The sequence below is a fragment of the Syngnathoides biaculeatus genome, chromosome 5 (assembly GCF_019802595.1).
Source record: "Syngnathoides biaculeatus isolate LvHL_M chromosome 5, ASM1980259v1, whole genome shotgun sequence".
NCBI classification, from domain to species: Eukaryota; Metazoa; Chordata; class Actinopteri; order Syngnathiformes; family Syngnathidae; genus Syngnathoides; species Syngnathoides biaculeatus.
Window position 1 is genome coordinate 23,405,368 of NC_084644.1, and position 27,049 is coordinate 23,432,416.

General features: G+C 41.3%; 1 protein-coding gene across 6 annotated transcripts in view; it reads left to right on the forward strand.

Annotated features, from left to right (window-relative positions):
• Positions 1–4,321: 4,321 nt before the first annotated feature.
• Positions 4,322–27,049, forward strand: part of LOC133501059 (zinc fingers and homeoboxes protein 2-like) — a 35,343-nt gene continuing 12,615 nt past the window's right edge. Inside the window, exons 1-5 of one of the 6 annotated variants that reach the window (XM_061820486.1) lie at positions 6,078–6,367; positions 6,478–7,009; positions 16,224–16,377; positions 21,788–21,893; positions 26,576–26,947. In XM_061820486.1, the coding sequence (XP_061676470.1) occupies positions 26,867–26,947 (81 nt within the window). In that variant the 5' untranslated portion in view covers positions 6,078–6,367; positions 6,478–7,009; positions 16,224–16,377; positions 21,788–21,893; positions 26,576–26,866. Of the gene's footprint in view, positions 4,460–6,076; positions 6,368–6,408; positions 7,010–16,223; positions 16,378–21,787; positions 21,894–26,575; positions 26,948–27,049 lie in introns of those variants that run through there. The other 5 variants (XM_061820484.1, XM_061820487.1, XM_061820483.1 and 2 more) reach the window with 5 other exon arrangements.

Sequence of the window (27,049 nt, forward strand, 5' to 3'; positions counted from 1 at the left end):
AAGCGCTGAAGTGTCTCGCTGGTGTTCTGGAGGACCAGCGGATAAGGGTGAACGCCCTCCCACCCTTGTCAGCCAACTGGCAAATTAAGGCTGTTTGTCCGGGAGGGGAAGAGTCAAACCGGCCACACCAACAAGCCACCAAACAGCGGACAGCTGGGCAGTGGATGAGACTGAGACTGCTGGCAGACCTGGACAAGAAGCTCTGCTTACCAGTTGAGATTGAAACTACCACCCTACAACCAGATCTAGTGCTTTCGTCTGCCTCTCTCAAGCTCATCTACATCATCGAGGTCACAGTGCCCTGGGAGGGGGCAGTCAAGAAGGCGTATGAGCAAAAGCGGCTGAGGTACGTAGGACTTGCGGCCGAAGTGCAACAGCAAGGTTGGAGAGCAGAGGTACGCCCGTTGGAAGTTGGCTGCAGGGGGTTTATAGTCTCCTCAACATCCAGGCTACTCAGAGGGATGGGAGTCCGAGGGAAGGCCCATCTGTAGGCAGTCAGAGATCTCTCCAAGATGGTGGACAAGGTCTCCCTTCAGGAGAATTGATGGCAACGACGGGGTGAACCTGGGACGCTGGGATTCACTGCTGAACCCTCTTGAGAGTGTCGTGGGCCTATCAGCAAAACACTTGATGATGGAAGGAAGCCCACTTGATAACCCGTAGGGTACCATCACTTATTTCAACATCCCACTGTGCCACATCGGAACCGAAATATGCATAAATAGAGGCATATTAACATCTTGTCCTACATAATACACCTCTTCACCTTAGTCCTTTAAACATGCTATAACCAATTCATCAAACTTACTCTTTGGAAAAATTACATCACAGCTTTTGCTTAAAGGTGATAAGGCAAAAAGTCTAGCTCCGGGGTTCTAGGGTGTCCCATCGGAATGGTTACATTGAGCAGCCCTTCACATTAGAAAGCTGGCCATTTTTAAAACAGTTACATAACTCACTTAGTGTTATGACACAGACAGATAAATAACTGGATGAGCCAAAATGTTCATCATTTAAACCACAAAACTGAATTAATTTAGGCAAGAAGGAGAATTGCCGTTAGTAAATACCTGGAGTCACTCTCATTGAAAACCAAAGAGCAAGTCCAATACCTTGGTGTACTGATAGATTCTGACCTGACTTTCAATCATCACATCAAATCAATTACTAAAACTGCCTTTTACCATTTGAAGAAAGTTTCCAAAGTGAAGGCTTACATGTGGCAAACAGACCAAGAGAAGCTCATCCATGCTTTTATCTCAAGTAGACTTGACTGTTGTAATGGTCCTCTGACTGGACTCCCTATAAAGAGCATTAAACAGCTACAACTCATTCAGAATGCTTCAGCTCGACTACTGACCAGAAGGAAGAGAGCAGAGCATATTACTCCAATTCTAAAATCCTTACAATGGCTTCCAGAAAGCTTTAGAATAGATGTTAAAGTTCTGCTACTGGTCTATAAATCACTTAGTGGTTTAGGTCCTGAATATATGAAAGTAGATTTTTATTGCCTTCATTGGAATGGGCCGATAAATTGTCATTGTATGCAAATCGACTGATCTTTTTTTTGGTCATAATTCACTGATCCAATGATGTCTTAAGCTCTGCAAAAGACATTTACTCCGTGATGGCGTCGTGCACAGTACATCTGAATCTAAAAGCACATTTTTTATATAGTAGTTTTTATATACTGTAGTTGTTTTCTGTCTTTTGATGTTGTACTGTAAATATCTGATGGCCAATAACGTTATTAAAACAAAATGTCAGCAGCAAGGGAGAGATAAGTCATTTGAGTCAGACGCCATGTAATCCTCTTTCACGATTGCACTGTCAGACTACTGCAATGAAATCTTGTATTTTAATACCACTGCATCCCGTTTTTTACGAACAGTGGGTTTATCTTGTCAACTCAAATATGACGGGATCCACTGGTTTTCGTGGGCATTACAACACAAGTGGATCTGCTACTGGTCTATAAATCACTTAGTGGTTTAGGTCCTGAATATATGAAAGTAGATTTTTATTGCCTTCATTGGAATGGGCCGATAAATTGTCATTGTATGCAAATCGACTGATCTTTTTTTTGGTCATAATTCACTGATCCAATGATGTCTTAAGCTCTGCAAAAGACATTTACTCCGTGATGGCGTCGTGCACAGTACATCTGAATCTAAAAGCACATTTTTTATATAGTAGTTTTTATATACTGTAGTTGTTTTCTGTCTTTTGATGTTGTACTGTAAATATCTGATGGCCAATAACGTTATTAAAACAAAATGTCAGCAGCAAGGGAGAGATAAGTCATTTGAGTCAGACGCCATGTAATCCTCTTTCACGATTGCACTGTCAGACTACTGCAATGAAATCTTGTATTTTAATACCACTGCATCCCGTTTTTTACGAACAGTGGGTTTATCTTGTCAACTCAAATATGACGGGATCCACTGGTTTTCGTGGGCATTACAACACAAGTGGATCACATTGACTGTATTTGTAGAGGAAAATGGGGGTGGGATTGGGGAACGTACATTGGTGGTCACCGGTACTCAGGACAGGAGAATATGTTCGTCTAAGGCTTGCTTGAGGTATGTTCACGTACTTTTAATACAACATGGCTCACAAGCAGACCACAAAACATCACATAGCCTAGCAAGATAGTGCTGCAACCTTTATGGAGCAAAGCACATGCTTTAAAATTGAAACATCTCACAGCACACCAACAAACAAAATATCACAAAAAGTACATCCAATAATTGTTGTATGTACTTACTGCCATCATTTGTCAGTATGCCTCACTGGAATAAATAGATGAACAGAGACACATAATTTATTGTAAATATATATTTGTTGAACAATTTATTACACAAGTATAGTGTATACAGTAAATGAACAGGTCACTTAAATAGACTTGTTGCGCCGTCTTGTGTTCGGATCGGTGATTTATTTTTTTTTAACTCAGTGATCAGCCCCAAAAATCCAAATTTTGTAATGGCTACATAAAAGAAATACTAAACCCAGTAAGGCTCTGAAATTGATCTGAAATCTGAAACAGGCTCTTTTCAAATAGTGGCGGCACGGTGGCACAGCTGTGGAGCATCAGCTTCACTGTTCTGTGGACCAGGTTTCGGAATCCGGCCCTCCCTGTAAAGAGTGTACATGTTCTCCCTGTGCCTGCATGGGTTTTCTCCAGATCCACATCCCAAAAACATGTAAAAAATGGAGACTCTAAATTGCCCTTAGGTGTGATTGTAAGTGCGACTGTTTTGTGTCTCCATGTGCCCTGTGATTGGCTGGAAACCAGTTCAGGGTTTACCCTTCCTCCTGCCTGTAGACAGCTGGGATACGCTTCAGCACTCCCGTAACTCTCGTGAGGATAAGCGGCTAAGAAAATGGATGGATGGTCAAATACTAGAGCACAGAATCCAAAGCAGATCTAGAAAATTATATTTCAAATTGAACAATGAACTGCGGTATAGCAGCAGTTCATTCTCACTGTTAAGGTTTCACAAATAAAATAAAATAATAGAAAGGTGAATCGCAAATGGCCAACTAGTGGTTCAATGTAAATAATTGTGCATGGAAACGCTTTTTTTTTTTTTTTTCGGAAAGAAATGTGTAATTTATAATGCAGTATCGTTAATATAACATGGATATGTGATATACATAAATGTGGAGCTTCAGTGTAATATCCACAAATGTGGATCTAAAAGGAAAATTCTGGTGGTTTGCATCAACAATGTATCCAATAGGTCATGTAATATGTACTCTGTCTTGATCATTTGATGTTAAATCCTCTCATTTAATAGTGTTTTGAGAAGATTTTTATCGACGATTACGAATTTTCTGGTGCGCCGCCATTTTCCCGAGTCGCATGACCTACGTGCGGGGATGTGATGTGTTACGTGCCGTTCCAAACGCTCAATTACATGGGACACCATTTATGCCCAGCGCTGATTTCTCGGTTTCATCCTCATCTGATGAAGAAATAGCTGTACCGGTTGATCGGGAAGATGGAGGAATACTTCCATACAGATTTTAACCTGTGGCTGTAAATGTTGAATATTCGGATGGTTCTTCAGGCGGAATGACGTGGAGTCTGACGAGTGGAGCTGTGAGCTGAGCACATGTAGATCATGAGACTCGCGAAAATGGAGCCACAACTGAGAATTCGTAATTGTTGATAAAATTCTTCTCAAAACACTATTAAATGAGAGAGGATTTAACATCACATTATCAAGAATGAGTACATATTGCATGACCTATTGGATACATTGTTACTCCAAACCACCGGAATTTTCCTTTAAGGGTTACTGTGATGCAGGGCACAGCCAAAAGATGAGCGGGCTTCGTCCGCGGCAATGCATAAAGGGGACGGGAGTCTTCATTCTTACTCCAGAATCTGCTTTCCGAGGAAGAAGTAACAACTGGCTCTCTCCTTCTCACCACTTCTGTTTTTCAGGTGAGGTAGTTGTGTGAAACTCGGTACAAAACTGTTAATTCTTTAATGATACGTATGTGTACTGGATTGATGAATGGCAGATGAACACACGAGGAGCCGACGGGTCGTAGCAACAGTGCTCATGTGGATTAGGCAAGTGTGTGGGTGTGTGTATGAGTGGTAACGTGACGCAGTAATATGACTTTTTGTTCTGTGTTATTTAAGTTCATAGTATTGTATAACGTTGATTGCTTAGCAGTAGTTAATGACTGTCTTCTTTTCGGCTTGTCCCGTTAGGGGTTGCCACAGCGTGTCATCTTTTTCCATCTAAGCCTATCTCGTGCATTCTCCTCTCTAACACCCACTGTCCTCATGTCCTCCCTCACAACATCCATCAACCTTCTCTTTGGTCTTACTCTCTCTCTTTTGCCTGGCAGCTCCATCCTCAGCACCCTTCTACCAATATACTCACTCTCTTGCCTCTGGATATGTCCAAACCATCGAAGTCCTCTCTCTCAAACCTTGTCTCCAAAACATCCAACTTTGGCTAACCCTCTAATGAGCTCATTTCTAATCCTATCCAACCTGGTCACTCCGAGCGAGAACCTCAACATCTTCATTTCTGCCACTTCCAGGTCTGCTTCCTGTTGTCTCTTCAGTGCCACCGTCTCTAACCTATACATCATGGCCGGCCTCACCACTGTTTTATAAACTTTCCCGTTCATCCCAGCAGAGACTCTTCTGTCACATAGAACACCAGACATCTTCCGCCAGTTGTTCCAACCTGGTTGGACCCGTTTCTTCACTTCCTTACCACACTTACCATTGCTCTGTATTGTTGACACCAAGTATTTGAAGTCGTCCACCCTCGCTATCTTTTCTCCCTGGAGCTTCACTCTTCTCCCTCCAGCCCTCTCATTCATGCACATATATTCTGTTTTACTTTGGCTAATCTTCATTCCTCTCCTTTCCAGTGCGTGCCTCCATCTTTCTAATTGTTCCTCCGCCTGCTACCTGCTTTAACTGCAGATCACAATATCATCTGCGAAAATCATGGTCCAAGGAGATTCCAGTCTAACCTCGTCTGTCAGCCTGTCCATTACTACCGCAAACAGGAAGGGGCTTAGCGTGGAGCCCTGATGCAGTCCCACCTCCACCTTAAATTCTTCTGACACACCTGCGGCACATCTCACCACTGTTCTGCTGCCCTCATACATGTCCTGTACTATTCTAACATGTTTCTCCGCCACAACACACTTGCACATGCCGTACCACAGTTCCTCTCTTGGTACTCTGTCATAGGCTTTCTCTACGTCTCCAAAGACAATGTAGCTCCTTCTGACCTTCTCTGTACTTTTCCACGAGCATCCTCAAGCCAAATAATGCAACTGTGGTACTCTTTCTAGCAGTAGTTAATGACTGTAAATAGTTATAATAAAAGCAACTTCGCAGTTTAAAGCAGAGGAATCCAATGTAGAATTGAGATGTCTTTAAAAGAGAGAACTATCACTTTGTGACAACATGGCTTTGTTCAGTGACATGAGCCATTCTTTGAAGTCCTTTGATTGTGTATCAGCATGAGTGGATATGTACGTATACAGGTGTGATTGACTGTAAAACACAATTGTTAAAGAGATCGGAAGAAGGTTGTAAGAGAAGATAATGACTAATATGATGTGTTTCAAATGGGACAAAAGTACTTGTAATAAGTAATATGCTTTCCGGGGAAGAAGTAACAACTGGTTCTCTCCTTCTCATCACTTCTGCTTTTCAGGGTTCCAAGAGGAGATGTAGGACAGGTCGGTTCAAAGCAACAACAACAAAAATACTAATAACATTCAACTTTGTGATACCGGTCTCAAAACTTGAGGCCCGTAACAGAGACAACACCCAAGTGCCGTGAGCACAACAACAACAACAACAACAACAGTAAGCCTGATCTGAGTTTTAATGACTACCGTGGGTGGGGGACGGGTCGGTGGACCAAGGTCACCATCAGTTCAATAGTAACTCCAGAGGAGGTCACTGTTCCGTGCTAGGTTTCCAGGCGCCAAGGGTCAGTTCTTGTGTGTGCGTGTGCTGCACGCTCAGAGGACGCTAAGGGGAGAAGGGAAGTGCAGGAAGCGGGCATTGCTTGTGAAAGCCACGCCCCTCGCGATGATTTCATATTCAATGAGGTCGGAACAGACGAAGGCAGACATCAGCACAGTGACAACACGGACTTCATTCAGCTAAACACCGGCCGACATGCTTCATGGATGTGTCGGTACATCCTCTGTCAGCCAGGTAAAAGAGTTGCTCCACTTTCTATCAGCCTCCCGCGAACTTTGCAGGTCTCCGGAAGCACCAAGCCGCGATGGAGGGATGCCGGTGCGGCATGCAAATACGTACTCTGACGTCGGCGATCATGTGGCTTTTGGCGTAGAGCCTCCTTGTGATCGTCGATTTTTCCCCACTCCTGTCGCCTGCCTAGCTACTGGAGCTACACTGTTTTGAAAAGATTTTCGCGCATTCTGCCGCTTTGGGATTGTAACGCACGCTACTGGAGCATCGCGACGGGACGGTGGACAGGTAAGAAATAATTGTACTTTTCGTTTAGCGCTAAAGTCCTGCAAGTCAAAAGTATGTGGAAGCGTATTTGGCTGTGGTGCAATTTTCTCTGCTCAGCCTTTGCACGTCTGAATCTCAACATTTAACTTGTCTCACTGCGTGAACTTTGCTTTGCCGATGTCCACCTGCGCGCAAAATGTGTCCGCCAAGTTTTTGGACATTTTTTCTGGGTTGCACCTCCATGTCCGAGTTGGGCTGTGAGAGGCCGAGCCGAGAGAAGGAAGGAAGGAAGGAAGACAGACAGAGAGACAGACAGAGAGGCAGGCAGGCAGAGAGTCGGGGAACGCTAAACGTCGGGTCTACTTTTCCTCCTCCTCCTCCTCCGTGTGTCGACATAACCAGCAAAACATGGCCGTCCTCTGCCGACATGTTGTTACGTCGCTGAGAAGGAGGGGAACATTTGGGCAAAGGGAGAGCGTTTCAACGCGCCGCCATGTCACACCTGCGGCGGGGAGAGAGCGTCCTGGGCCCCCTCGCCGTTGCACCAGCTCAAGGGGGTCGGAGTGCAACTTTGGGAGTCCTGTCTTGTTTATCCCTTTTGATTTGTGATGTAGGCGGCGGAACGCGGTCAAGCGGTGACGCCTCCTCCCTCCCGTGCGAGAGCGGGCTGAAGCTCACTTTCACCGCAGTGGGCCGCTGCAAGACGCCAGGGCAGGCGCGGCTCTTTCTGATTCCCAATGTCAACTTTGGGACAAGCTTCAGCACCCTGCGATTCTTCGGTGGTGGCGGTGGGCTCTTTCCATCTCAGCCCCGTCTAAAATCACAAACTGAATCAGGGGAAAGAGTTGGCACAAGAGGAGAGCCATGAGTCAGAGTTTTCTTCAAATAAATTCAGTTCAATCTGTCATAATGGCAATGGAACAGTTATTATTTTAAGATGATGCCTGGACAACTTCTCCAAGTCCCAAGAATAAACAAAATATTAAGTGCAGTTAATAAAAAGCTTCTTTTAAGAGATTATTACGCATAGTTTTGTCAGACTTTTGTCAACTATTGTGGAGAGATGAGTCAAAATATTAGCAACACCTTTCAGTATGATGCAGTGCACCACTACAAAACCACACCCACAATCACTGTGGGGAAAGTTCACTTTTTCCACATAAACTAGTTCAATGTGCAGTTACTCTTCCAAAAATGAGCTACTTCAGTTCATAGTTCAGAATTCAAAATTCGAAACTGAAGTTCACCATTCCAAAAATGAATTAGTTCATTGAGTGTTTTTCTCACTAATGTTGCTCACTATGTCGCTGAGCCCCTTCAAATACTGTACTTTTCGTTTTCCCATTGTTGCGACCTGTTTAATCCACATTAATTGCCAGATTCAGCATTCCACCTACAATCTCAAAAACGTGGAAAAATGTATTAAATGGGTTTTTATTTTTAAATGAGGAATTAAAACAAAAACGTGACTTTTGTCCCAAATGTCTAAACAAAAAACTTTTAACACAGTATGACAGGAATGATGATAAGTTTGCATTCATTGCAACTCTGGTGACTATATTGATCAAATCTTTTATTTTTTCCTCATATTCCAAAATATATATTCCATACTATGATGAGTAACTAAAGCATTATGAAACGGGTTTCATAATGACATTTTATAATTGTCATGTATTACAGAAGAACACATTCTCTCCCATTTCTGCAGTAAAGTTGAACGATCAGTATTGTAGTGCATGACCGAAGAATAATAATGGGGACAAGCCACTAGACACAACAACAAGATTATTTTTACCCCAAATGATTTAAGTAAATTGCGCATCACAATCATAGCTCTTTGCAATAAGAAGTACCCAAGAAGTAGCGCTCAGCATCAAATAGGTTGATGACCCCTGCAAACAACAAAAAGGCTTCATTTAAGAACCCATTCTGTATATGTTACATTCACGCAGTGGCCAAAACTTTTCACAATCTACTACATATGTGTACTTTACTGGTTATTTAGATTAGTTATCAGTTTCCTAAATTCTTCAGTTCTATGAAGTTAAGTAATTCTCATGATGGTAATTAATGCCACATGATGTGTGCGGTAGGCTTCACCAAATGTACACAATCACTTTTGGGAGTTCTGTTCGTGTTGACTTTTTGCACAGTGTGAGTGTCAGATAGTTATCGGGATTGTTATTTGGAATGACATTCTTCCCTTTTGAAGAAATATGACGTTCACATGCCAACACTCCACTCACACCGGGATGACTAAGATTCTGTTTGAGAACACCCACTGTTCAACAGCAGCACCCCGATCATTCGGAGATCTAAGTGGGTTTGATCACAGCGCAGTTAACCTACTGTCATGCATTCTATCTGAAATTCCTCAGGGTATAAACTTGTCGCCTCACACTCGTGCTCTTTACATGTGAAGAACTATTTGGCTCCTGTTTGTTCGCATGTTCCCCATGTGTGATGTGCCTAATCTGAGATCATGTGTAATTTATAGTGACAGCAGGCTCCATTGTACTCTTGCGATGATAATTCAAAGATCTCTTGCTGATCAAAGAAAACCAAATTTTTCCTGTAGGTTCCTCGGATGGTTACTCCATGGGGGAAAAATATCACTTTTAATATATCTACATCCTATAATAAATAAATCCATACAAATTCATGATGATGGTGACAGATGTATTTTCTGGAGGGGGGATGGAGCAATGAGAGAATTTTGCAAAGGATTACACACATGTATACAGATGTCACATCATCATTGTTACACGGAGAGCATTTAAGTTGGCTCGGATAGGCTCCAGCACTGCCATGACCATTGTGAGGATAAGCGACTTGGAAAATGGATGGATTAAAATCATTTTTATTGTTGTTGGTGGTTGCACAGCGTCTTATACAGCTGGTTTCGTGCAGCTGGAAGGCATCAATTGCCACTCAATGTGCAATTCACAATCAACTGGTGTGTAGCCCGCCCCTCTCCCCAAGTCTACTGCGATTGGTTGTACGTGACCCAGAACAGTAGAAAATAAATGAATTGTTGATTTTTTTATTATTTTTTTTTTTTAAGTTTGATCTTGCATAACAAAATCTACAGTATGCAGACCGTTGTTTCTCAGTGTTTTCTCTGTGTGGAGCAAGCTCTAGGAATGTCAGGGCCAAACATCCAGCTGTGAGGTGATCCACTCTGTTGCTTCCTACAGGCTTTTCCCTCTCTACTTTAGTAAGTTGGAGGGTGCACAAGGCTCAGTCTGTTAGATTTTGTGGGATAAAAAAAAGTCACAATGTATGAGGAGTCGCTGTCAAGTTTTAACCTAGAAACCGAATCAAAACACTAAGATCCTTTGGCTCCATCAATTATAGAATGTAATACTTAATTGTTATATCTACTGTTTCGGATTAACGTGGAACATTCAGTGGAATGATCTAAATGCACTGTGTTGGGTTTATTTGTTGTCTTCTGCAGCATCTCAAAAATGACTTTTTTCCAGAAATCTCTTTGCAACTTATATGAGGTTTATAGTAAAGATTTACAGTTCAGCAGACCCCTGCACACTTTCAGTTCGGCAACCACGGATAGACCTTTCTGTAAATATTTTTTTTCAAAATGTTTTTTTTTTTTTTCAAATGGGATAGAGGAACCCACCCCAGCACCCCATGTTTGTTGAGATCCTCTCATTTTGATGGCTGCAACATGTTCCAAAGAAACAGAACTGGGCAACAAAAGACTTTAAAAGTTGAGGAATGCTTGAAAAAAATACCAGTTTAGAACATGCCATAGGTGAACAGGTTAATTGGAAACAAATAAGTGTTACGGTTGTAAATGGAGCATCGCTGAAAGGTTTCATAGTTCACAAGCAAGAATGGGATGAGATTCACCACTTTGTGGACAACTGCGTGAGCAAATAGTCCAACAGTTTAAGAATCTTTCTCAATTTACAAAAACAAGGAATTTAGGAATTTCATTATCTAAGATCCATAATATCAGAATATTCCTTCATCCAAGCAATGTCTTTTTCAGGGACGTTCTTCCTCATTTCAGCAAGACAGTGCCAAGCCACGTTTTGCATGGGTTACATGGCTTCATGGTAAGAGAGCAGAAGTACTTGACTCGCCTAACCACAATCTAGACCTGTCTCCCATTGAAAATGTGTGGCACATTAGGAAGTGCAAAATTCAACAACAGAGACCACGAACTGTTGAGATCAACGGAAGTTACTAGTGATACAGGTGATACAAATGATACATATAGGTCTGGCTGGAACAGAGTTTTCGTGCGGAATAACCAAGAAAATAACCCACCGTAAATAATACGTTAATAGAGGTCAATATAAAATTATACACATCCACACAGGATGCCGCGTCTGAACCAAAAATGTATTGTCACTGCAGAACGTGGGATCCATAGAGAGAGATTTTTGATGATGGCATGTCAGAATTTCCCATCCTGATACTTTCATTCAGGCTGCAACTGCATCTGCCATCACAAGGTCATTGTAATCAAAAACATTAAGATGACAAACGTTGAATCTATCATTTTTTTATGATTGTGGTTTTGACTATCCCATGGTATTGTTCTTGACAAAACTTGGAAAGTACGGTATGTAAATTCAGACACTTAAAATTAATTTTTATAGGTTGGTAGTTCTGTAATTGTCAAGTGTGTTCAACTGAAAATACAGTGAGGAAAACAAGTATTTGAATATCCTGTGATTTTGTATTCTCCCACTTTAAAATCATGGAGGGCTCTGAAATTTTGTCCACTGTGAGAGACATAATCTCAAAGAAAAATGTAGAAAACACAATGAATGATTTAAACAAAACCAAAACAACTATTTGTATGTAACTCCTGCAAATAAGTATTTGAACATCTGCGAACATCAATGTTAGTATTTGGTATTTTGTTTGTTTGCTTTATTTTGTAATTACTGTGGTCAAACGTTTCCTGTTGTTTTTCACCAGGTTTGCACACACTATGGCAGGTATTTTGGCCCATTCCTCCCCAGAAATCTTCTCTCAGGGTTCGCACGCGGCCCTAAAAGTCCCTAAAAACCCCTAAATTTTCGAAGGTGCATTTAGGGGCTCCTAAAAGTCCTTAAAATCCGCGAAAACCGGTCAATCCCCTAAAAAGGCCTTAAATAAAAAAAAAATCAAAGGGAGGACCTCTACCGCCAAAATTCTCCCTAAAAAAACAAATCTATTTTTTTTTTTTTTTAAATAGCAATCCGTCTGGCGTCCAAATCAGCCGGAAATTGTCAACGGAAGTCACCGTGTTGACAACTAGTCACCATCTTGTCGATATTCCATTGTTTGTTTCCGTGAGTAGGCATTTCACTTCGTCTTCGTTACGACGTAGCGTAGTTCTTTCATCGATCCAACTTGTATCACGGGGAAGTGCATTTTTCAATATGCTTGGGTTGAAAGTAAGGAGTTCGAGAGCTGGGTTCGTCGAGATCCAAAAGATCGGCATATGTTTTACTGCCATCTGTGCAAGCAGAGTTACCAGCTTGAAAAGATGGGCGTCAAAGCGCTGGAGTCGCACCGGAAAAACAGGAGACACGCTGATTTGGCGAAGACTCTCTCATCTTCCGTTGGTATGAATCTGTTTCTAAAATATCAAGATAGTGAAGCATCAACTTCAGGCAGTGGTACTGGCAGTGCATGCGCACCTACAGTTGTCCAGCCATCGACTTCAACCAGCCAGAAGTCAGGCTTTATGAACGTAGTTCAATACACAAAGACGGGACTTGTTAAAGGCAGAGATCGTGTGGACTTTAAAAGTGATCTGCAGCCATTACAGTTACAAATCTTGTGAAAACAATTCGAAAGTGTTTGCAGTCATGTTCCCAGACAGTGACATTGCTAAAAACTACCACTGTGGGGAAAGGAAGACTTCGTACCTGGCTACATTTGGCATCGCTGCCCACTTTTCATCTCTACTGCTTCAAAGCCAAAAAAGCCAGAATAGAGACTGACATACCTACGCTTATTGAGAAGGCTGACAGGCTGTGTGAGGAGGCTGAAGAAAAGAGGAAGCTGAGGTTTATCACCGAGGCCAATGCACTCAGAGGCAGAGCAAAGGACAAGAGAGCCACTTTGGCACCTCTGCAGCAACAAAGAGCAGTCACTGGGTAGGCTCAAGGAGCTAGAGTAGGGGTGCTGAAACAGACATCAGTAGAAGACATTTGTGTATATAGTTGCAATTGGAGTTAGGATCTGTTTTTTTGTATACAGTTATGTGAAGACGTTGACAATGGACATATCAATGGGAACTACCACATGGGGCGACAGGTGATCACTGTCACAGGTACTGAGGAACTGGAACATTTGATGAACCGAGAACGGTTGATGGCACCATTGGGTGAGTCTTTTTTTTCCTTACTCTTGATTTCCCACGATGGTTCTAAATTTTTCGTGTCAGCACCTAAGAATGCCCTTAAATTTTTTTGGTCAGACTGAGTATGAACCCTGTCTCTAGATCAGCCAGGATTCTGGGCTGTTGCTGAGAACATGGAGTTTGAGCACCTTCCAAAGATTCTCTATTGGGTTTAGGTCTAGAGACTGGGCTACGCCACTCTGGGATCTTGATATGCTTCTTACGGAGGCACTCCTTTGTTATCCTGATTTGTTTTTTGGGTCATTGTCATGTTGGAAGGCCAAGCACGACCCATCTTCAATCCGCTACCTGAGGGAAGGAGGTTGTTCCCCAAAATCTCGCAATACTGTACATGGGCCTGGTCATCCTCTCCTTAAAACAGTGCAGTCGTCCGTATGCAAATAAAAAAAAAAAAACACCCCCAAGGCATCATCCCTCTACCTCTATGCTTCACAGTAGGGATGGTGTTTTCGGTGTGGTATTCCTCATTCTTCCTCCTCCAAACACATTGAGTGTAATTAGAACCAAAAAGTTTTATTTTGGCTTTTTCTGACCACATAACACCTCCAATTACTCCTGTGATCATCCAAACGGTCAAGGGCAAACTTAAGACAGGCCCAGTTGTATGCTGATATAAGGAGGGGTACCTGATCTCTTATACAAATAAATTTTAATTTGCTTTGCCTTAGTGTAATACATGCAGTAGTAACCTTGGAAACGGCGTTGCTGGCTCTCTTTGAGGTCATTGACTAGCTCCTCCTGTGTAGTTTTGGGGTTATACCTCACTTTTCTTAGGATAAATGTTGTGCCACGCGGTGAGAACTTGCTTGAAGCCCCTGTCCGAAGGAGATTTACAGTCATATTTAGCTTCCATTTTCTAAATTGCTCCAACAGGTGATCTTTTTTCGCCAAATAATTAGCAATTGGCCCATAGCCCTTCCCAGCCTTGTTGAGGTCTACAATTTTGTCTCCAGTGTGTTTGGACACCTCTTTGGTCTGAGCCATATTGGTAGTTACTGATTGTGTGGGGTGGACAGGTGTCTTTATCCCACTAACGGTCTCAAATGGGTGTTTCTAATTTAGAATCATAAGTGAGAGTTTAGGTTGACTTTGTAGAGAAGGAGAAATGAGTCTTCCACAGCCATAATTTTTGCCAATTGGCAGGTGTTCAAATACTTATTTGAAGCAGTAGCATACAAATTATTTAAAAAAAAATCCTACATTGTGATTTAAATTTTTTAAAGATTGTCTCTCATAGTGAACATGCACCTAAGATAGAAAATTTAGACCCCTCCATTTCAAAGTGGGAGAACTTGCGAAATTGCAGGGTGTTCAAATACTTATTTTTCCCACTGATGGTTGAAAAGGATTTTCAAATCATTTACATTTTACAAAAATTCCCTCGTTCATCAGAATTTGGGTTTGTATACAATTATCCGTTGATTACGTCACATTAAGTATCTGATTTTTCGCTATTCGCAGTCCAGCCCGGTCCCTAACTCCTACAAGGGATCCACTGTACTGTATTGTTTGACTGAATGGTACTGGGATCAAACCCAAAACCCAAAAACAAATTTGTGTGTTCTCTGGTTTTTAATTTAGTATGTATTTTTTCATTTTACCGTGTGGTTACAGTAGTTTGGTGTAGGGAAAAACTTGACTTTGGCTGTGCAGTGCTTTTTACCGCAACCCCATCAGACCTCTTTAGCACTAGAAAAAAATTATGAGCCAACATCAGGGACCTGGCCATTTAAATGTTCTTCTAAGCAATCGAACAAAAAAATTCACTGACACACACTTATATCTTGTTGCTATTTTAAAAAAAAAAAATCATAATAAATATTGACACTCTTGTATCTTGTTGCTATTTTACCTGGAAGGAGGAGGCTATTTTCATATACATTGCATTTTCACTTCCTGTAAATTTAATTACCAAGTGTCCCAATACTTACAGTATTTTCCTATTATAAATGTCAGTCATCCAATACAGAGCACATTTTGATGTGCCTGAATACATCTGTAACATGTACTGTGTGTTGAGATGCAGTTTTTATTGACGTTTTTTTACATTTGTCATACACGGAAACAGAAACTCCCTCTATATGTACTTGCTAGTGTTGTGGTTATCCTTATTTATTCCGCGGCATATAGCCATTCCATCTATTTTAGTCTTTATGGGTGACTTGCAGGATTTTCTTTTTTTTCCCCAAATACATCAATAGCTTCCAGCATCCGCAGACTCCACATCAAGCATTCAAATCAAGTTTCAGGCCGCCTTTATAAAACACAAAAACAAGTCATAGCACATTTGAAAGATGAATGTGTTCAGCTTGGTAGTGTGATGATGTCACCAACAGTGACGCAACGGTTTTGTTTCAGGTTCTCAGACGCGTTTAGTGACTAATGCTCCCAGAGAAGTTATGTCATCACCTGTCTTATGAGGCTGAGAAGGCCCTGTGCAGTAGGAAAGAAGTGGGGAAGAACCAGATGGACAGTTTATGGACTGTAAAAGCCATTCACGTAAAGATTTGGTGTGAAAATATTTTCAATTATAGTGCACAAACCATAGTTTTCTTTATTATAAACAAGTGATTGTAAAATACATGTTGCCTTTCAGATTTCTTAGAAATATCAGAAACAGACTCCTGCAGTTAAGCCAGTGGGGTGTAAGGGGAAAAATACAATTTGAACCAAAATCGCTCCATGGAAAACTCTTGTTAAAAACACAATATAATGCAAACTGAAACTCAAAAACTTCACGTTCTTGGTGCATGCAGCATTGCGCGATTTGAACTGCGGATGCGTCCCCCCCCCCCCAGCCGTTGCAGTCTTTCTCAACTGTGAACGTTGTCTCCCATCCTCCAGATTTCAAGTTTTGGAGGAGGCAAGGAGAGACAGAGAGCGTTCACTGACAGACAGACTCACTGCACTGCATCACGTCAGCCACGGGCACAGCAAAACCACCCCCAATGATAGCGTGAAGAGACAATTCGCATGTGAGGAAGGCACATAGTGACAGGTGCAGAGATTTGACCACACTGTAATGGGGATACTTGTAAAGTACATACATTTTTCTTTGTGGAAAAGTGGTAGCTGCATTTTTTTTTCATGATTTATCCAAAACATGTGAGCTCATTTGAGGTGATGACAAAGACAAGATTTTTACCCTGATCTAATTTGAAGGCTCCTATATTAAAAATGAACCTTCCCTGTTCTTTTTTTTTTTTTTTTTAATTCACTACAGTTGTAATTCCATTTTTCCTACTTGGGGTAGTTTAATTATATCTAATTCTGTCACAAATAACCAAGCATCGTCTTTTGTGGTTTGGATGACAATACAAGGTGGAGTGTAACTTGGAGCTATCTTGCACATTGTGAGACGCATGAATTGGACAATTTCACAATAGAGCAACTTAAAATTGGGTTAAACTCAAAAAGCTTTCCAAGTGGAGAAAACTGTCAAGGTTGAATAAACAAGAGCGAAAATAATCATACACTGCCACATTGTGGTATGCATCAATAGCGTGTGCTCTGATGACAAGACCAAGGAGATACCTGGCAATGAATGTCTCTCACTTTGTACTGCTAAGATCCAGGCATGTACTGGTAGAACATAAAATCTTTTAATTCAAATGCATCATACTGTTAAGTCATCTTAAATAACAAGCCCAACTCTATAACACAAATGATTAATGTGTCGGAAACAGAATTCTGCATGACTGGGATACAGCACTTGATTTTTTTTTTTTTTTTTTTGGGGGGGGGCGGGAAGAATGCTTACTTTGAGAGAGAAATGGGGAAAAAGAAGAAAATACACCCAACTGGTAATGTATTTGTTATTGTATTTAGAATTCAAGAGGACTGTCTGTTTCATGAAGAATGTAGATACGTTATGATGAGGGAGCTGGGGACTGGTAACAATACCAATGTGACTTGGCAAAAAAGAGAAACTAAATTACGCTTTCCACATTTTCATTTTTGCCAAAAATAGTAAGAGATTCTTGGCTTGTGCCATTGCCCATAAAAAACTGTAGAAATCTGTTGACTTTCTCAAAATGAAGGGCACTCAGAACCATACATTTTCCCCTTGTGTATTTGGTGGTGGTAAAAATGTGCTCATAACTAATTTGAGTTAAAGCTAGATAACATTTTCTGCACTGGGGGGGATTTCTTTTGGACTTCATTTTATCTTGCCTTGTTTTCCATTGCTATCTGTAGTCAGGTCAGCATTGTAAATGAGAAAATGTTCTCAGTTAACTTACCTGGTTAAATAAAGGTTATGTAAATTAGTTAGTTAAAGGTCTACTGACATCCCTATATACATTATAAAATAGCTTTAGTTATGAAAACTGCATATAATATTATTCACTTCAATGTCTATACGAAAAAAAAACAAGCACAGAGCTTGTCATTCATGCATAAAGTTCCGGAAGTCTCACTCGACATCCCAGTGGCAGCCATATTGCCTGCAACATCATTTACAGATGTCACACTGGGACCGTCGCCATTGAGAAGATGCTGTGCTACCTGCTGTGGGAGACGAACAACAGAGATTTTCGTTTTTTTCCAAACCCCCTTCTGACACAGAAGCTCTTTTCGAAGAAGCAAACATCTCACAATTGAGTGAAGTGACTGGGGCAATATTACCCCATCGTTTCAAGCCATATTTAGATGATATGCGGATCATTTCTAACGAACAATAGACTCCCTGACAGTATGTATGACAGTATGTAGCGCACTCAGGAGGACCCATGCCGGATGAAGTAACTACTTCTACTAGTACGGCCGCGACGACGATGAACAACGCCGGCCTGCGCACATCAACACATTTAGCACCCCTGACTTACGTACTTTAAGTTATTATGACGCGGATCTTTTGTTAAGTTCTGAGAGAAGGATTACGTCCCCCCCAACTATTATTATTTTTATAGCTCTATATATACCTACCTATCATTTAGAACTCATGAAGCTCATGTCCTTTGCACCTGTGCAATCCATTTTTACGACAAACCGGGTCTTTTGGAAAAGCGTGGAGAGTTAATCCATCCGAGTGTTTGAGCAAAATCCAGCAATACAACGAGAGGGCATTTTGGCTAACACGCAGGAAAAAACAGCTACTTTCCCGCCGGTAAAACTGGTATAAACACTTGAACCCCCCAGTGTGGGCATCTGTAAAAAAAAAAACGTCACTTCCTGCTTCTTCTCCAAAACAAATGCCTCGAGAGGACTTTCATGATGGAAGATCCAAAAATCCATATACGACAACATCATGACTTGTGGTGGGAAAAAAAAACGGATGGGTCAATTACGGCTGCCTTTTTTTTTTTTTTTTAATTAAACCATACTAAAAATCATGCTTTACGTGTCAGTAGACCTTTAATAAAAGAGAATTGAGATTATCTTTAAAGAGCCCATATTTTGGGTATTTAGACCTCTATAATTTATCTCTCTAACATGGACATAGTGTAATGATGTCAGTTTCATTAAAAGAAAAAAAAAACTTGGATTTGTCATATGGTGTCACTGTCCAGATCAGGCCTCCAGATCAGGCCTCTCTGACAACCAACAACTTGTAGTTTATCCACTTTGTCCATACTTGGCTAAGACCGCCCCCTTTCCTTTGATTGGTTGCCTCCATGTGGAAGACCCACTTGTGAGAGTCCACGTTGGTTAAGTTGATTGCGGTGCCTCGAGAGCTGAGAGGTAGGCAGAGATTTTCACTCGTGATGTAGAGAAAACGTCTGGAACTCAAGAATGTGTGGATGATTTTAATTCATATTTCACATTTACTGATTCACCATTGAGCCAATATAGTGCTACCTCTGCTAATTTTTTAACCTGAATTTTTCGTAAGTAGAAGCGCATTTTACACGTGAATAGCGTAATCTGTTCCAAGCCCCTGACCCCCGCCAAAATTTGCCTCTTTTTGTCTCAAGATTGGATGCTGCATTAGTCATGAAAGAGAGGCACAGGGAAGTAGTAGAGCAGCGATAGTAGTTTTGGAATGAAAAGGTGAAATCTCTTGGTTGGTGGATGGTTTCTTGGACAAATAGGCTTAATAATCTAATAAATTTTAAGCATGATTTGCTTATTGGTTTTGCAGACACGTCTTCAAGGTTGCAGTTGCCAAGAAATTGATTTCATTCTTCACTGAACGTTCTAATGTCAGTTTGTTGTAATCTGCCATGTAGGCCATTGGCTTCAACAGTGAGGAGGTGAAAGCAGTTAAACCCATTCTTTAAAAAAAAAAAAAAATCATTCACTTTCTCTGTTCATCTTAAATCGTGAGACTGTATGCCATTTCAAGTGGCTGAAATTTTCCACAGAAGAAACTACATTATTATTTATCCATCAGACAGTATTTTCATCCTCACTGTGATAATACATGATGTCGCATGCCAGAGACTTGACCCAACTGTTTTGCGGCATATAAATGTGTCACTTTGTTAGGTTTTGTGTCTTCTGCCTTTAGATTCACCATTATTATAAGATACGGTTTGACTTCTAGTTAATATTTTTACATCTTCCAGCTATAATAATGGTAAAAATATATGTGTTTCACATTTTAGTCGAAGTGAAAGTAAGCCTGCTCTGTTGCTGTGCAGAACATAGCACAGCACTTGAGAGCTCAGTGCAGCACTTTGCTTTGCCCTAGAGGAGTCACGTGATGAGGTTAGAATTAATTCTGTGACGGTCCAAAACGCTGCCTCATACACTCCTGCTCCAACAAACCATGTAAGTGGTAGCAGTTCCTTTCCTCACCCACACAAGGAATTGCCCCTTTCTCTGCACTGGCCAACTTGGTGAACAGGCAGTAGAGTGGAACCTCTATTTACGAAATTAATTTGTTCCTGAACCTATATTTACTTGACTCCACTAGAAAGACATTTAATGTTCAAACTGATAAACGATATTGTTAGCAAATAAACATTAACTTAGAATTTCATGGCTGCAACATGTTCTAAAAAAAGATGGTACACGTGGCAAAATTAACTGATAAAGTTGAGAAATGCTCATCAAACACCAGTTTGGAACATCCCACAGGTGAACAGGCTAATTGGGAGCATGTGGGTGCCATGGTTGGGTATAAAAGGAGCTTCTCTGAATTGCTCAGTCATTCACAAGCAAAGATGGGGCGAGGTTCACATCTTTGTGAACAGTTGTGTAAGAAAATGGACTGTGTGCCTCAATGTACAATTGCAAGGAATTTAAGGATTTCACCTTCTATCATCCATATCATCATCAAAAGTTTCAGAAAATCTGGAGGAATCGCTGCATGTAAGCGGCAAGGCCGAAAACAAACATTGAATGCCCGTGCCCTTTGATCCCTCAAGCGGAACTGCATCAAAAAACGACATCCATGTATAAAGCTATAAGCACCACATAGGCTCAGGAATACTTCAGAAAAACAATGTCAGTAAATTGCGTTTTTGTGCTGCAGTACATCTATAACTGCAACTTAAAACAAAAGCAAAATCCATTCATCAACAACATCTAGAAGCGCTGCCACCTTCTCTGGGCCTAAGCTCATCTAAAATAGACTGATGCAAAGTGGATAAGTGTTCTGTAGTCTGACGAGTCCACATTTCAAATTGTTTTTGCAAATTGTGGACATCGTGTCCTCCTCATCTGCTTGTCATATGTAAGCCTTCACTTTGGATGTGTTGTGCAGAGGGTAGAAGGCCTTTTTAGTAATTGATTTGATATGACTGTTGAAAGTCAGGTCGGAATCAGTCAGAACATCAAGGTTTCTGATTACGTTTCAGTTTTCGAAGATTGCAAGTCCAGGTATTTACGCACCGCAATCTTTTTTTCTTTCTTGCCAGAAATATGTTTTGTTGTGGTTTAATGGAAGAAAATGTTGGCGCATCCAGCTATTTATGTTTTAGACTGACAGAACACCTCAATTGAACCCTAGTCATCTGGAGCCACGGCTAGATATAACTGTGTGTCATCTGCATAGCTCTGATTGTCAAAATTAAAGTTCTGAAGAATTTGACCCTTGGGTAGCATATAGTGTACAGGCTGAACAGGAGGGCTCCAAGTACGGACTCTTTGAGGGACCCCCATAAGTCATAGCCATTCAACGCTTACCACTTGACACACAGTATGTGTTTAGTTGTACGCTTTATGATACTGCTTTACACCAATCACATTTTTCAGAATAATCTCTGAGGTGATTTGTTTTTATTTTTCTCTCTCTTTTTTTTTACCCTTCCACCACTCTTCACTGAGTGGGATGTGCTGCTGTGACTCACCTACACTGTGTATTTATCATCTTACTGCTCCTATAACAGTTATATTACAAATGCAGTAGTTTTCTCGGGTGTCAAATACAAAGAATAGGATACCTCACGATAGAAAATGTCTGTACCAATTTCCCGTGTGCTCTTAATGACCTTTCGCCATACATGCTATTTTTGTATCAGCTGTTCATCAGTGCATTTGCTGCCACCTTCTGACTCCCTTAAAATGACGGCCACACTCCTATAAAGCAACAGCTGCACTAAAAGCAAAGAAAGAAAAGAAATCCCGGTAAGTGACTGCCAGTCTGAGTATTCATACAAGTTTAATGACCTGTCAGGAGTTGGTGCTCCAGTACAGAGTTCTTTCTGCATACAGAAACCAACTTGAAGACCAAGGAAAGACATACTTAAGAGCTGGTGGGCATGGTTTTCTTAGGTCCTGGCAAATGTATGCAATGAAGTTACTTTTTTCATTCTACATAAATATCACGGGAAAACTTGAACAACTAGCATATCATTGCACAGAAAGAAGCATAAAGTTGTTGGATCAGGCTCCCTCTCCTGCTGAAAATGGTCAAGTAGAGAGTAAGAAGCTGTTTGAGCCAGTGACTCGTAGGCTTTTCTGTTTTTGTTTGAGACCGCCAGTGTTTTTTAATACTTTACGAAGTATATTATTCGGAGTCTCTGCACTCAAAAGTGACCATTACGTGGACATTTCTCCAAAATGACTCAGCCTACTTGAATAATATGCAGCGTCGAACATTAACCAGTGATTCATTCAGTCACCACTGAATATTAATATCTATAGCAGTTGTGATAACAGTTTACTAATATGGATGTGGCATAAATTGAATTGCTCATCTGCTCTCATATCTTATGTGAGCTCAGCACACAAGTGAGAGGAGTATGTTCAAATTAATGCTGGTGGGTTTTTTTTGTTTTCATTTCTATAATTCCACCACCAATTCTACCCCCAAAAAGGGTGGAGAGAGCTATGAGTCATTTAGAATTGACCAATAAGACTTATCCATCCATTCTCTGAACTGCTTATCCTCATTTGGGTCATGGGTGTGCCTATCCCAGCTGTCTTTGGGAGAGAGGTGAATTGGTCACCAACCAACTGCAAAATTGGACTCATTTGCTAAAATCATTTATGTGCAGTACATGGATTTTTTTTTTTTTTTTTAGATTTTGTATATAATGTTCCAGCAATGCAGGAATACATTTTGATAAATGTAGCAACAGCCAGCACTTAATTCTGGTCTTACTAATTTGTGGCCTAAAGAGCTACAGTGGGACATGTTTCAAAAGTACTGGGTATGAAGAAGGCATGGCAGAATTTGTTGTGGGACCATTTTTAATAATAGACACACAGCAGCACGGTGGGTGACTGGTTAGAATGTCTGACTCGCATTTATGAGGACCAGGGTTGAAATCCCAGCCCCACCTCTGTGAAGTTTGCATGTTCTCCCGTGCCTGCGTGGGTTTTTTCCAGGGACTCCAGTTTACTCCCATGTCCCAAAATCATGCATTAATTGGAGACTCTAATTTGCCTGAAGGTTTGATTGAGAGTGCAAATTATTGTTGGTCTCTGCACCCTGCGATTGGCTGGCAACCAGTTCAGAGTGTACCCTGCCTCGTGCCTGTGGATAGCTGGAATAGGCTACAGCACACCTGCGACCCTTTGAGGATAAGCGGTTCAGCTAATGGATATATAGTACACACGTATGTATGTAGAAATACCAGACAGATGGAAATTAAATGGATTGAGGTTTCCCAGGTTGTCAAATTTAGTGTGTGAACTGCATTGGCACATGTGGAGCAGGTATTTTGTCAGCAGGCGTTATCTTCATCTCACTCCTCAGAGTCTCGTCAGCTAGAATACATTTGCGTTACATTGTGTGCTTTTGAACAAGACGTTTAGCTCAGGGCCTCAGTTTCTACTTCTTTTAAAAAGGCAGTTCATTCTTTAAAGTTTTTAAAATCTGTTAATGGAACAATGTCATTATTTCAGTCATTCATTCTGTCATTTTATTGACTCCTGGACTGTGGTTGATGGGTGCAGGGAGACTTGGCATCCTGCTCCAACCATTTCCTCACTGAGGTGCAGGCCGTGTATAAGACACAGGTCTTGATTTACCAAGATCACAAATAGCTAGTGCTAAATCACATGTTTACTCTCATAACAGGTCTAATTTCATTTTCTTTCAACTCACACCCCTCATGAGGTGAAAACCGGCAGTAGTTGTGCAGGTCATCTGACTTTATATCAAGAACCTTCACTTTCCCAACTCCAGATTTTTTAATTTTATTTTATTTTTTTACCTTGTGCTGACTTTGAAAATGGCAGACACAGGTGGGAAGCGTGATACATAGTGGAAAAGTGTGCTTTTATACACAGTTATACTGCCATATTTTTGAGTGACGATGAATGATGATTCTCCATTCCCTGAGCTGTCCCTAACATCACATCGTGAAAGCCTTAATAAGTAATAGAACACACTGAAATCCTCCATTAAAAACAATTCTTCATCCTCAAGGGAGCTGGCCTGCCAGCCATTTAAAATTGTTGTCCTCTGGTTTTGTCCACGTCACACCATCTTACACACAATGCAGTCTGGTCATCAATGACCATAACTATACTGTCACTGTAGTAAGTTCTAGAATACAGGGCTACAGACTCTGTTGCTATAGTGACGCTATTGTAATAAGTGCATTCTAATGACATCTTGGTGGGTCGTTTAAGGAGTTCAAGCTATCTGGGGAGGAACTTTGATTCCATTCAGTTCTCTCAGTTCAGTGTTAAGTTCCGTCACAGGGCTTCCATCAACTAAATGACAGTTATTTTTCTCGGGCATTAAGGATTGTAATGGTAATAGGGCAAATTTTTAGAGGACATTCCTGTATCTCCCATTTGGTGAGCTGCTTCGATTTGACAACCATTTTTACTCAATGACGCGCCAGCATGGTGCCTCTTGAACAGGGATGCCAACACTTTTTTGACCCAAGATCTACTTTTCAAGCAGCAAGCGTCTCGCGATCTACCAAACAAAGCGTGTGTATGTGTGTGTGTGTGGGGGGGGGGGGGGGGGATTGTCACCAGGATGTGTGGGTGAGGGGTGGAGAAAGCGTGGTACAGACTGTAAATAGAAAGCCACCTTGTTAGAGCCCGCCTTTATGTGCACATGTGCAGTGACATGGCAGACGAGGCCAGGATTCAAGTCAAATTGAACATCAATCAATCTACCTGCGTGATCGACGTATTGGCTCAAACTGAATCAAGTGACAAGATGGATGAAGTCTTTATTTGGGCGGGGCACACAGTCGTGATCGATCAGAGCCGCCTCGGAGATTGACTGGCAGATCGCAATCAACCCATTGGGCACCCCTGTTCTAGGACATCAAATGACGTTTTCTATACTGCTCACTGTCCCCAATCTTGCTTTACAACATGTGTAACATCCACTAAATAAAGCTGATCACTGCCTCTAGTGTTTCTCTTGTTCTTTCTTTATTTGCAGCACTGTCCAATGGATGATGAGTCATTTTTGCAGAATGTGTCAGGCACAGTTTGTACATTTCATGTTTCCATTGCAACTGTCATCAATTACAACGATCACATTGACAGGGTCCTTCTTAAAGTAGCTAGAGTAGGTGCAAATTTAAAATGTATTTTTTGAAAATTAGGTGTCAAATTTCAATCAAATGCACACATCTCACATACAATATCTACTACATACAGTAGTGTTGAGTTGTATTCTGCTTCAAGAAAATGCTCTGTGAATTTTTACCATTGATCATGCATGATTCCCTTCTGCGCTTCAAATGTCCATTGTAATAGACGTACAAAGCTTTTTGATAGTGTCATCGTACTTAAACTTTTAGTTGCTCTGCTTTGGCCCCTCTGGTTATTTTGTGGTCTGTTATTCAGTTAGAGCTTTACACCCGTCTTTTATTGAAAACATCCATCCATTTTCTTAGCTGCTTATCCTCACAAGTGTTGCGGGGAGTGCTGGAGCCTATCCCAGCTGTCAACAGGCAGGAGGCAGGGTACACCCTGAACTGGTTGCCAGCCAATCGTAGGGCACATAGAGACAAACAGCCGAACTCACAATCGTACCTAAGGGCCATTTAGTGTCCAATTAATGTTGCATGTTTTGGGGATGTGGGAGGAAACTGGAGTGCCTGGAGAAAACCCACGTAGGCACGGGGAGAACATGCAAACTCCACACAGGCTGATCCAGGATTGAACCCGGGACCTCAGAACTGTGAGGCCAACGTTTTCCATCTGCTCCACCGTGCCACTTAAATGATCTTTAAATGCCCCTCCAAGTGTCTGATCCATTTATGTTAGAATATCAAAAGAATAACCATAAGACCCCATTCTACCAAACGTTAAATGTTTTGAAGACCATTAATGTAACTGATTTTAATCCAATTTTTAATTATTGCCATTTTAGGGTTTAGATAATAGCCACGGTGATATGGAACTTAATTGGTCAACAGCAAATAATCACATCCTTTTCTCAAACAAAGATTGTTTTATTCTTGTAATAAACGGTCCAAATACAGTACCAAGATGAAAGAACACAAACCACTTGATGTCCTTCTTTGCTCACGTAGGTAAACAGTGTCCGGCTCCTGTTCTTTTTGTAATTAATTAATTGCTTGCTCTGCCAAACTTGTGGATGTCACATTATTCAGCCAATGCCACACCACCTACACACGCTGACAGAAACGCAGGGCAAGTCAGTTAATTTTATTTCAAACACGGCAAGATGGGCAGAACTGTCTGGCTTGTTTGTAACATGGATTTTATGAGAACATTACTGTATGCTGTGCTAATGTACCAAACCAAACATATAGTATTTAAGAAATAGAATGCTTTCTCCTGACTTGTTGGGTAGCAATGTATCTGGCAACAACTATTTCCCGTGAAGGTACAGGCTGATATTCTTTTTGTTGGTCCAGGTGGTGTCCTGTCATGCATTTTCATGACCTCATCTTGCTGTGGAGCTGACACTGTCAGCGCGACGAGCTCAGAACTTCACCCTCTACTGCTCCGTTCTCTGGAGCCACTCATCGTGACCCAGGGGTGGCTCCGCTGTTCAAAAAGTCTTACCCGTCCACAGTACGTCAGTCCTCCTTGCAAGTTGCAACATTGGGCAGTTGTCCTGTCTTGCTATTTCCCCAGTCATAGTTTCCAGGATATTTGGCCAAGTAAAAAGTGCAAGGAGCCCTCCCTCATTATTCATCATCATCATGTCTAGCCGGCGGAAGGCTTCCACCCCCTGTATGATCCGACCACAAGAGACCATGGTGGAGTTGGATGATAATGAAGAGGTACCATATTAAAGTCCTACGTCTTTAATGCCTTGCTTCCAGCCAGTTATAAATATTTTATGATGATTTATGAACATTCTCTTTTAATCTAAATACCCTACC